This window comes from Engraulis encrasicolus, chromosome 19 (assembly GCF_034702125.1).
Source record: "Engraulis encrasicolus isolate BLACKSEA-1 chromosome 19, IST_EnEncr_1.0, whole genome shotgun sequence".
Classification (NCBI taxonomy): Eukaryota; Metazoa; Chordata; class Actinopteri; order Clupeiformes; family Engraulidae; genus Engraulis; species Engraulis encrasicolus.
This window is the reverse complement of record NC_085875.1, coordinates 47,039,770-47,052,269: the sequence shown is the minus strand read 5'-3', so window position 1 is coordinate 47,052,269 and position 12,500 is coordinate 47,039,770. Positions and strand designations below refer to the sequence as shown.

Genomic DNA, 12,500 nt, shown 5'->3' with positions numbered 1-12,500 from the left:
GGTTTTCATTGTGTGTCCTCAAATGCTCCCATGTCCCATGTAAAAAGAAGAATGGCACAGTCAGCATGCTTGTGTGTGTGTGTGTGTGTGTGTGTGTGTGTGTGTGTGTGTGTGTGTGTGTGTGTGTGTGTGTGTGTGTGTGTGTGTGTGTGTGTGCGTGTGTGTGCGCCCATGTGTTCAGATGCACTACCCATGGCTCCAACAATCAGCATGCCTCTGTGTGTGTGCGACGTGTGTGTGTGCGCACGGCACGCGTGTGTCTGTTTGTGCGTGTGCGCTCATGTGTGTCTGTGTGCCCGTGTGTTCAGATGCACCACCCCATGCCCCCGATATGGTGCCATGTGCCATATGGCGCGAGAGGGCTCGGTGCCTGGCGACTTACACTTCAAATAATAAAGGGGCTCCATAATGCTCCACTGGCGTGGCGGCTCTGTGACTACGTGGCTCAGCTAGAGCAGTGCAGACCAGGCTGATGGGCTACACAATGTGTCATTATATCGATATGCAGCCTCTATGCCGGGACTGTCTCTGTCTCTCGGAGGCCACAATGGACACAAAAGAGCGCCAGCTCCAGAGTCCCACACACACACACACACACGGCCCGGACTGACTGAGTCACTAAGCACTGAGCTAGCCAGCACCCACCACCCTCTCCTTACATCATTGCTGTATCTCAGAGACACACTGGCCATTTTCAGTACATGTTTCTGTACCATAGCTGTATTATGTATGGGGTGTTGCTTAAAACCAACTTAAAATACCTCATATACTTCATAAAAATGACATACTGTACTAAAAAAACACCCACATAATCAAAGTAGAACCAAAATAAAATGTCTATTTCATCACCTCCGCCGTTTTCCCCATCAATTTTAAAACAATGGTTTTCTTTATCACGATAAGTTAGGGAAGGCAGCCAGTCCCAGTAGCCTACAATGGATCTGTTCACATCCCAATGGTACAGTAAAACAACAGATTATAGAAGCCAGTACAGTACTCTGGGTGCATCGAGATGAAAGCTTCCTCTGAAATCTGATTATAATGTGAGTGACACATCAAACCATGCTCATGCTCACATTCCTAGCAAACACGAGACTCGTTTCCTGGAGATAATCTCTTGCCCTGGGGAAGTCCATTGCTCGAGATGCCAAGCCACACTTGGGTAGCGTGGCAGAAGATTTGACTGACTTAATAGCTTAACATGTATTTCTTCATTTAACTTCTCTACTTTAACTTGGATCACTATTTTAATATAGTTTGTCTTTTTCTTTTTTCTATGTATTTATTTATTTATTCACTCAGAGGGCCTGCACACAAATTCCAATGTGCCTGGACTGGCACAAATGGAAAATGAAGAACTTTTAACGATGAAATTTGTAGAAGTCAGTGAAGATCTACTATGATCTACTTAAAAAGGAAGACGATGCTTTTGAACTTTCTTTAGGTCAGTCAGGGACCAAGCATAACTTCAATGGTTGTTGTAGGTACTTAATCAGATTTTAATGGTTGCTTTAGAAACGGTATCAGATAGGATTTTGGGTTCTCAGTTGTACAGGTAAACAGCAGTACTGCAAAAGTCCATGCAAGGCAAAGTGAATAGTAACAGTAAGGTATGTTTTGAAATGATGTCATTACTGTACATGCACATCATTAGGTATGTTGCATGGTATAAATGTTCTTTTAAGGGGTGTTGTAGACTTCACCATAGACAGTGGTTGTTTTAGATTTATCAGATATGCTTTTGTGTTCTCAGTTGTACAGATAAACAATACTACAGTAAAGTCTGTGTAAGGCAAAGTCGGTGGTAATGAGGATGATGATGATCCATTCAGTGTAATCATGTTAAGTAACTTCCACGGCATACAGTACATTTTCTTCATATTTTTTAAAGATATTTTTGGGCGTTTTCACCTCAACTAAGCAGACAGAACAGCTGAGAGAGACAGGAAACAAGTGGGGAGAGTGAGGAGGGAAGGATCGGCAAAGGGCCTCGGGCCGGAATCCAACCCGGGTCACTGGCGCAATGGCACGGCATCCTACCTCACTGAACCACCGTGCCCCCATACTTTTTCTTCTCAACAGAGAGAGTACATTCTGCTCCCTCTTCCTGAATTCTCTTAGTTATAAAGAAAGCAGGCCTTCAGTTCTGTAAATGGTGGTAGTGCTGCTGCATGATGGGACTTACCTCAGCGTGGCCCCCTGTTGTCAGGATCTTGTTACAGCGGTCACACTTCAGACAGAGCTTGTGCCAGTCCTTTCCCAGGGATGTTACCTTCTCCGCTGCACACAGGAAGAGCGGAGGAAGAGGGGAAAAACATGGGGAGAACAGAGAAGAGGGAGGAAGAGGCAACATGATTAGATTGGGTACACGGAGTAACAAACACATACCATGACCATGTGACTACAGTACATGAACACATCTCTCCTCAGAGCCTTGTCATTGTATACTTTGGAACGGGCCGCTTCCCTATACCTCACAGTGAAAACATGGAGAGGCTGGTGGATAGTGATACTGTATGCGTATGCTGTTTGTCAGTGTTTCCCAACCATTTTTGTCTTGCTCACCCCCTAAGTGTTATTGTCCTACCACGAGTAGGCCTATCCTTAACTTAAACGCTATACCTCTGTCCCAGTGTGACAGTGCTTCATTCATTTGTTGTTATTTCATTTTTCTGCTACCCCCTGCCTTGTGCTTCCATACCCTTAGTTGGGAATCATTGCTGTATGTGTACATGCTGTTTGTGTATACTAGTGCCTGTAAGATTGACATTGCGGTGCTAAATCCAAGATCCTTGCATCGAAGTCAATCCTGTCCCAGTAGACCCTTGTCCTGAATATTAAATCCCATCTGCCTTGTTTTCATCTGGTCAGTAGACGTCCTTTGGGGTTGTGGAGGGGTGTTGGCTGAGTGGGGGTCGCCCTAAGCTGAATGTCATTCAGTCAAGCTGGCAATACTACGCATGCATGTGTGTACCAATCACAAATGCATGTAATGTTGGTGGCCTGTGCTGAAATCCTTGAACAGCTGGATCTTTGCCAAGAACACACACACAGACACAGACACACACACACACATACACGCACATACACGCACACCATTCAATCAGCTTGCCACATTCCTAAACCCTAATCACACACATTCCAAAGCTTATTTGACTTCGCTTCTTTTCTGACCACAACAATTGCGTGTCTAACCACTTCCTCCTCCCGTGCCGCAAGGGCCCGTAATGCTTTACTCTTTCCTACCACAAATCTGGAGGACCGGGGGTTCCTTTGCTACAATGACACACAGCAGAATATAGCGTCCTGATCACGCAGGCAAACCACCCACCCAGGCAGCATCAGGAAACACCTTTCCCCTTATCATCAGCAGCCAGAATTGTCCAGAAAGCACAACTGACTTCCTGTTTACCTTCCTTCCTCCTCATTGTCCGTTTTTTTTTTCAAACCTCCTACAAGGACTTTACTTTGATTGAAGCTTGAAGTTTCACTGATTTAAAACAGGAACATTGATCGTACATTAACAATAAACATGGAACAAAACAATATAAATATACAAGCTTGAAAGAGAGGCAAATTTTTTCCCCTTCCAAAACATAACCTTGCTCCTTGTGACACACCACAGAGGTAAAGGCCATTCACAACGAGTCCAGGAGTGTTTGGAAATGCTTGGCTCAGGGCTTCCACAACGTTTCGGAAAATGTTTTTCCTTTTCGGCCTCTTACATCACCGAGTGGCCCTGTTTACTTCTCTGGGTGGTGTTATGTGATTTATCACCTTTCCATCACGCATGGGCGGCCGTCACTACGTCCGTTGCGACGTGACCATGCGCAATCCAAGGCACACCATGCGTGAAGTCACTCAAGAGCACGCAATGACCTCGCCTCAGTCAGAGATGGACGGTGTAGCGTTGAGGTCAGGGCACAGAGACAATGGGGATATGCTCTCCAAACAACTGACTGTCCGTCCCAAACAGGGGCGTAGCAGCACATTGTGGGCCCTATATGCAATCAGCTCCAATAGGACCCCCCACCCCCTCTATATGCCTTCATAAATGGGACTGTGTGTGGGCCCCCTATATACGTGGGGCCCTGGTGACTCAGTCACACTTTACCCCCCTGTACCACACCCCTGGTCCCAACCAACCAACCTGAAGTATGAAGTCACTAAGCAAGCATACAGCGAAGCAAACACACACAGTGACCTCAACTAAGGGATGGTGTACCACTGTCACAGACAATGGGGTTACACTCTCCAACCCACCAACCTGACAAGTATGAAGTCACTGAGCGCACACAACACACACACCACACACACCACACACACCACACACACAACACACACAACACACACACGCACACGCACACGCACACCACACACGCACGCACGCACACACACACACACACACACACACACACGCACACGCACACGCACACACCTCAGCTGAGCTAGGGACCAACAGTGTACCATGGAGGTCAGGTTCAGACACAATAGAGTTACACTCTCCAACCCAACAACCACCCAACCTGACAATTTTCAATTTCAGGCAATGATGTCACCGGTGGCTTACAATAGCCCCTGGTAGTAGTGGCCAGGATGCACTTGGCTGTGGGCTGTATGACCTTGCATGAGATGGTCCCTGAAGCAGCAACTCTCTCTTCTCTTTCTGAATGGACCTCAAGGAGAGTCTTTGTCTCTACTCTCTACCACTCGGGTTGCACCAGCGGAGTGCAATTTCTGTGAGTCAGCACTGCAGAACACGCCAGAAATTGTAGCGCATGAGTATACTCATTGAGACGTGAAGTGAGAGCTATGGCACCTTTTGAACCTGTACTGGCCACAGACAGTGCATTACCGCCTTAGACTGTACGATATACCCTGGCTCAACTCTGCCAAAAAGGTGCCCGTTCAGAAGGAGGAGGCTTCATTAATTTGTGGTGAAAATGTTGGCTGAGCTTCAACACCATCTCCAAGGTTGTTCCCGTGTGTATGGGGTTTTCATTCAGCACTGTGGCAAGTTCTTCATATAATGAAGGAATGATGTTATTGTTCTCTGCTGAGTCAGAGGTGCATTAAAAGGGCCATAATACATTATTAAGTGACATTGCACTAGTGGCTTATGAACACGAGGCAATCATTTCTTTACCCTTTAACCCTCTTTTGCCCTTCACATTCAATTCAGGGAATGACCCCATGTGGCTCCAACTTCAAGCCCAATTCCATATCTGAGTGACTAAGTTTGCAGAGTGGACTAAACGTTTGGGTGACTGAAGGGCAAGCAACGCTCAGGGATGAGAAACCACAGGGCAATTGTCATCTCACTGATTGCAAACTGGGAGAGGAGAGAGAGAGCGAGAGAGAAAGAGAGAGAGACAGACAGACGTACAGAGAGAGCGCACGCGAAAGAGAGACAGAGAGAGAGAGACAGAGAGAGACAGACAGAGAGAGAAAGCTATCCACACCTGAGTGCAGATTACTTGTGCTGGGTGTTGTGGAGGTTATTGCTGTGATGGAACACTAATCCCTTGATCCCCTGTGATGTCAACAGCAAAAAGGGGACAGGAGAGTAACAAACTGTGATTCATCTCCACATTTCTACATAGACCTGACCAGCGCAACCTTCAGTAGACCTTCACAACAATGACGAGAGTTCACTCTAAAAAAAAGGGAATGATTTATTTACATTATTTCTTTATATTATTTATGTGTTTGGTGTAGCAATGTAGCAAACACATGAGCACAACTGCCAGTTGAGGTGCTTTATGCTAGATGTGAGGCATGGTGTGATGATGCAAGCAAACCTAAAATTCTGCGATACAGACAAACTTACTCTAGTCTGCAATAAATCTTGGTTGAAACACACAGAGTTCAACCATCATGTCCAAGCCACACGTTCATTAATGTATTTTGCCGCTAATGTCACTAAATGACTCTTACATCTGAACCCAACACCCCCCCCCCCCCCCCCCCCCCCCAATGGCAACTGAGCACCACCCCCTCTCAGATGTATCCTTCTCAACGTCCCCCTAGGGCTCCCCAATGCCCAGTCCTAGCATATGGTCCTCCCACTCTTTCCTCCATCCATGCGTCATGCATGTGGACACTCTGGCTGATGATTACCAAGGGATAACCCATGCTGCCAAGCTGAATGAAAAGGGACACAGACCAGTCAACATTCCAGCATTACTCAGGATTACCTAAATGACTTCCTCATCCTGTGGAGGTGTAAAAGACTAATGGAGCAAACGCACCCAGAGGCCCCACCAACCACACAAAGGCTCCTTTTCCCTACATGATTTACTATTATGATAGGAGTCAGCGTTAACTTGATTAATTAAGATGAATTTATTACAAGGCAAATAACTCATTGAAAATATAGAGACATATTTTAATCACAGTTTGCACACTACAAAAAGTCTATGAAAAAGATATTTTCACTTGAAGGTATAAAATGGCCGAATAGGTCAAAGAACACACCCACAGCAGCCCGTCCAGCCACAGAAACGATCCTCCAGAGTATGATTCAAACTAATCAGTCAAACTGATTCTTTATGAGTAATTAACTACAGGGAAATTGACTAATCACAGTTTGCACACAGCAAACAATATTTACATCCTATTTATCTGGTCTAAAGAGTAATGGAGCAAACACATAGCCACAGTTTGGCCCTCCCACTACACAAAGCCTCGTCCCCTACATGCATGATTTACTATGTTTATCTGTAAAGGGTTAATGGTGGAGGGCCAGGATGTCAGCAATAACGCCTCCAGTTACAACGACTGATATTCTAGGTGTCATAATTGGTTTAGGCAGACAATAATATATAGCCTACGCCGTCGGCCATTGCCACAATAAACACCTCCATTAACTGATTAAACTATCTGCAATATGGGCCTGCTCGTCACATACCAGACTAGAGCTACTGTTATTGCTGCAGGTTATTGGAAAAGACCCCAGGCTCAAACCAAGGGCCCTCGCTTCATCGGCTTTCTCAGGCCAGGCGAAAAGGCGGGCAAGGAGGACAGGTGTGCAGGGATCCTTGGCACGGCACAGGACTGGGAAATGAGAGTTGACCTGGGTAGGCAACTCAAGTTCCCGGAAGAAATCGCCACCACCAGCCTCCGACCAGATATTGTGCTCTGGTCTCCTGCAACAAAGCAGGTGGCTTTGATAGAGTTGACGGTACCCTGGGAGGAGAGGATCGAGGAGGCACATCAGCGCAAGTTGGGGAAATACCAGCCACTCATCGCAGAGAGCCAGCAGAGGGGCTGGAGAGCCTGGAACCTACCAGTGGAGGTGGGGTGCAGGGGATTCCCAGGCCAGTCCCTCTGGAGAGCACTAGGGAGTCTTGGGGTTAGAGGCGCAACCCGCAAGAGCCTAGTGAACAGCATTTCAAAGCAGGCAGAGCAGTCATCCAGGTGGCTGTGGCTGAAGCGGAGCGATCGTTGGCAAAGCCAGGCAGGCAGAGAGGAAGGGAGTAGAGCTGCACTGTAGGGTCCTGATCGGCAGAGGGGGCAGTTCCAGGACGCTGGTTTGCTGTCAAGCCCACTGAGGTGTCGTGGGCTTGTTGACGAAACACCAGTAAAAGAGGTGGGGTGCCCACTTGAAAACCCAATGATGTTAACAGGTCCTTGCTGTGCAGCTCGGCCCAATGGAAGACGTCTGAGGGGAGCGACTTCAATGCTAGCCACCACACAGAGGGAGCAGGAGTCAACTTCTGCCAGGGGTGGTGGCTGCGGTATACTCTACCGTTTAAAGACATTCCACATCTGATGACTCAGTGACTGCTAGGAAAGACTAGCTGGCAACCATGGAAGAGTGGTGACAGCGGGGAGAGACTGCTGGCATCTGGGGAAGACCAGAGACGGGGTGCTAAGGCTTGGCAGGCCAAAGCACTTCCTCCGCGAGGAGGAACCCACCTAAAGTCGCTATGAAAAGTTTATGTAAGACACCCCCTAGGTCGTGCGAGAGCGGGGGAGGATGAACGACCTACAGGACAGACTACGGTTACGACTACGGATGACGATCAAAGGTCAACGATTCAGAACAACGGAACAACTAGAGTCTGTAGATGTGGAAAAGTCTGCAAAGGCGATAGAGGTCTGAGGATACATCAGAGCAGGATGGGCTGTCTACGCCACAGTAGTGAGCAACGCACAGGGCAACCTCATGAGACGGAGGAGAGGCAGGGTCAGGTGGCCAACCACAGCACCCAGAATCTCCAGGCTCACAACGAAGGCGTCACCATCCTCTCAACCCACAACGGTGTACCAGACGGCCTAGAACAACAAGAGATGGAAGTCAGCCAGGAAACAAGCCAGCGAACGCAGGCCACAGAGGCAGGGGAAGCCAGGAGGGAGGCAGTGAGGTGGCCAACAGCAGCAGCTAGGAAAGACTGGGAATCATTTGACAGGGAGGTAGATCAAGTCCTGGAGTCTGTTCTTGCGGGAAGCAGTGGAAAGAAGGTGAAAGCAATGTCCACCATCATCTGGAGTATGGGTGCAGAGCGCTTCGGGATGGTGGAGAGACGGTGCAGAGGTCCCCAGCCGATCAAAGAGAACAGACGCTTAAGGGAGATAGCAAGGATCAGAAGTGACCTGAGAAGGCTCAACAAGGCTTTCCGGCAAGCTCCTGACGAGGAAAAATCTGCACTGACAGAGATGCGAGGGGTTTTGAGGGAGCGCATTAAGACCTTGCGCAGAGCAGAGTGCCAGCGGAGGAATAGGAGGAGACGTGAACAGGAGAGGGTGAAGTTCACTAAAAACCCCTTCAAATACCTGTCTGAGCTCCTGGGAGCTAAAAGGTCAGGAGTGCTAAAGGCCTCGAAGGAAGAGGTTGAACATCATCTCCGCAAGGTCCACAGCGATCCAAGGCGGGAGGAAGAGCTGAACCTGGAAGGAAAGCTGCGCTGTCCAGAAGAGCCGGGCATTGCATTCGATAGTGGAGAGCTCAGGTGGCAGGAGGTCAATGATTTTATCAGGAAGGCCAGGGGAGGATCGGCACCAGGGCCGAACGGGATCCCGTACAGAGTCTACAAGAAACTGCGAGAGGCTGAGAAGACGTCTATGGAAGCTCCTTAAGGTGGTGTGGCGGAAGAACCAGTTGCCAGACAGCTTTCTCATTGCTGAAGGATGCTTCATTCCCAAACAGGAGGACTCTTCCAGCCTGAAAGACTTCCGCACAATCTCGCTGTTGAACAAGGAGGGCAAAGTGTTCTTCGGAGTTGTGGCGAAGAGACTAACGCAGTTCTTGATAAACAACAAGTACATCGACACATCTGTACAAAAAGGCGGAGTCCCAGGAGTCCCTGGTTGTATTGAACACAACAGCATCATCTCCAGGATCATTGAGGACGCCAAGAGGAATCGAGGAGACCTAGCAGTCCTGTGGTTGGATCTGACCAACGCTTATGGTACTGTCCCCCATAAGCTGGTCGACCACACACTCAAAGCCTACCATGTCCCAGACAGGGTTCAGCAACTTCTCCGGAGCTACTTCGGGAAATTTAAGATGCGCTTCTCCTCTAGAGACTTCACTACCAATTGGCAGCGGCTGGAGGTGGGAATTGCTACCGGGTGCACAATCTCAGTGATTCTCTTTGCGGCAGCAATGAACCTCCTAGTGAAGTCAGTGGAGAAGCCAAGACGGGGAGCTGTGATGTCAAGTGGAGTCCAACAGGTTCCAGTCAGGGCCTTTATGGATGACTTGACAATCACAGCAAGGTCAGTCCCGGAAGGCAGGTGGATCTTGGAGGACTTGGTGGAGCTCACCACCGCAGCCAGGATGGAGTTCAAACCTCGAAGTTAAGGAGTCTGGTCCTGAAGCGGGCCAGGTCCAAGATCGTTTCTGGTTTAAGATCAACAACGACACCATCCCCACGGTAACCGAAAAGCCAGTCAAGAGCTTGGGAAGATGGTATAGATCTGACCTTAACAACAGAGCAAGTGTAAGTGAGATGCTCAGGCAGATGAGTGGCTGCAAGCCCTGGAGAGGAGTGGTCTACCAGGGAAGTACAAGGCCTGGGGTTACCAGCACGGCATCCTAACAAGGCTCTTGTGGCCACTGCTTGTATATGAGGTCCCCTTGACAACGGTGAAAGCTTTGGAAAGGAAGATCAACAGCTTCCTCAGGAGATGGCTGTCAGTCCCCAAAAGCTTTTGTTCGTTGGGCTTATACAGCTCGGGGTCGAAACTACAACTGCCCATCACATCTGTCGTGGAGGAATTCAAGGCTGCCAAGGTCCGGTTGGTCATGACGCTGCGGGACAGTGAGGATCAGGCGGTGCGGCAAGCAAACATCACCGTGAGAACTGGCCGGAAATGGAGCGCAAGCGGAGCTCTGAGAGAAGCAGAGGAGCGGTTGCAGCACGCCGACATCACGGGCACTGTGACACAGGGGAGGTTGGGCCTTGGAGTCATTACCCGAGCAAGCTGGAAGGAGGCGAAAGGGAAGGAGCGTAGGGGAATGGTGCAAGGGGAGATCCGAGCTGTGGAGGAGGAGAGCAGGCAAGCCAGGGCAGTGGCGATGAAACAACAAGGCAGCTGGACGCGGTGGGACAGCGTCCGTGGAAGATCCCTTAGCTGGAAAGACATCTGGACCATGGAGGGGCATCGACTGAAGTTCTTGCTGAGCTCTGTGTATGATGTACTGCCAACACCGACAAATCTACAAAGGTGGAGGCTGTCAGAGGACCCATTTTGCGCACAGTGCAAGAGACCAGCAAACCTCGAGCACATCCTGTCGTCCTGTCAGGCAAGCCTGAGCGAGGGGAGGTTCAGGTGGCGCCATGATAAAGTGCTGGCGCAGCTGGCGGAAGGACTAGAGAGAGAGAGGAAGCGGAAAAAGACCCCAGGCTCAAACCAAGGGCCCTCGCTTCATCGGCTTTCTCAGGCCAGGGCGAAAAAGGCGGGCAAGGAGGACAGGTGTGCAGGGATCCTTGGCACGGCACAGGGACTGGGAAATGAGAGTTGACCTGGGTAGGCAACTCAAGTTCCGGAAGAAATCGCCACCACCAGCCTCCGACCAGATATTGTGCTCTGGTCTCCTGCAAACAAAGCAGGTGGCTTTGATAGAGTTGACGGTACCCTGGGAGGAGAGGATCGAGGAGGCACATCAGCGCAAGTTGGGGAAATACCAGCCACTCATCGCAGAGAGCCAGCAGAGGGGCTGGAGAGCCTGGAACCTACCAGTGGAGGTGGGGTGCAGGGGGATTCCCAGGCCAGACCCTCTGAGAGCACTAGGGAGTCTTGGGGTTAGAGGCGCAACCCGCAAGAGCCTAGTGAACAGCATTTCAAAGCAGGCAGAGCAGTCATCCAGGTGGCTGTGGCTGAAGCGGAGCGATCGTTGGCAAAGCCAGGCAGGCAGAGAGGAAGGGAGTAGAGCTGCACTGTAGGGTCCTGATCGGCAGAGGGGGCAGTTCCAGGACGCTGGTTCTGCTGTCAAGCCCCACTGAGGTGTCGTGGGCTTGTTGACGAAACACCAGTAAAAGAGGTGGGGTGCCCACTTGAAAACCCAATGATGTTAACAGGTCCTTGCTGTGCAGCTCGGCCCAATGGAAGACGTCTGAGGGGAGCGACTTCAATGCTAGCCACCACACAGAGGGAGCAGGAGTCAACTCCTGCCAGGGGTGGTGGCTGCGGTATACTCTACCGTTTAAAGACACGGTCTAGAAGACATTTCTCAATTGTTGTTTCACTCTCTCTGAGAGAGAGAGAGACGTGTGTGAGTGTGTGTGTGTCTCTGTGTGTGTGTGTGTGTGTGTGTCTTTTTTGTGTGTCTGTAATTAGAGTGGAATTAGGGACGGGAGGCATCAATGGATAATTTGGCCACATGTCACAGAGACAGAGAGATGGAGGTGAGCGGTGGTGCGGAGCAATTACTGTTGGATAATTATCTGCTCGTAATGAAGGTGCACACTCACGCACATACACACACACCCACACACACACACCTGCTTTATTCGCTGAGAACAACAGTGAGCACTTGAAAGGGGCAATCCAAACATCAGACAAACAGAAAAACAATTACATCAAGAGACTTTAATAGCTCCTAATGTGTTGGAAAGTTATTGCTTGAAACCTCCATCTGCTGTGACTCTGAGCTTGTTGGTTGGAATTGACTGTAATAAAAGGAGTGTATTTAGAAACTCTGTTGTCATGGAGGCACAGTGAGCTAAGGTACCATTACGCCGACGACCCAGGATCGATTCCTTTGCCAATCATTTCCCTCTCTCTCCCCCATCCTGTCACGATCTCACACTGTCCTGTCCTAGATAAAGGCATAAAAAGCCCAAAAAGCATATTATTTAAAAAAAAAGAAATAAAAAGAAACACTGTTGTCATTGATGCCAGCTTGCGCCCACCGCACTTCCTGTGACACTGTACAGAATTTTTTGACCAAGTCAGTCTGGCCAAGTGTGCCATGTCTTTCATTGCATGAGACTGTATTGAAAAAGCTGAAAATACAGATAAAACCCGAAGACAAAGTGGGATTTTATCCT

At 49.2% G+C, this 12,500-nt stretch overlaps 1 protein-coding gene across 1 annotated transcript in view; it reads right to left on the bottom strand.

Annotated features, from left to right (window-relative positions):
- Nucleotides 1–12,500, bottom strand: part of crip2 (cysteine-rich protein 2) — a 34,707-nt gene that overhangs the window by 11,028 nt on the left and 11,179 nt on the right. Inside the window, exon 2 of the mRNA XM_063184599.1 lies at nt 2,186–2,280. Within this exon, the coding sequence (XP_063040669.1) occupies nt 2,186–2,280 (95 nt within the window). The remainder of the gene's footprint in view (nt 1–2,185; nt 2,281–12,500) is intronic.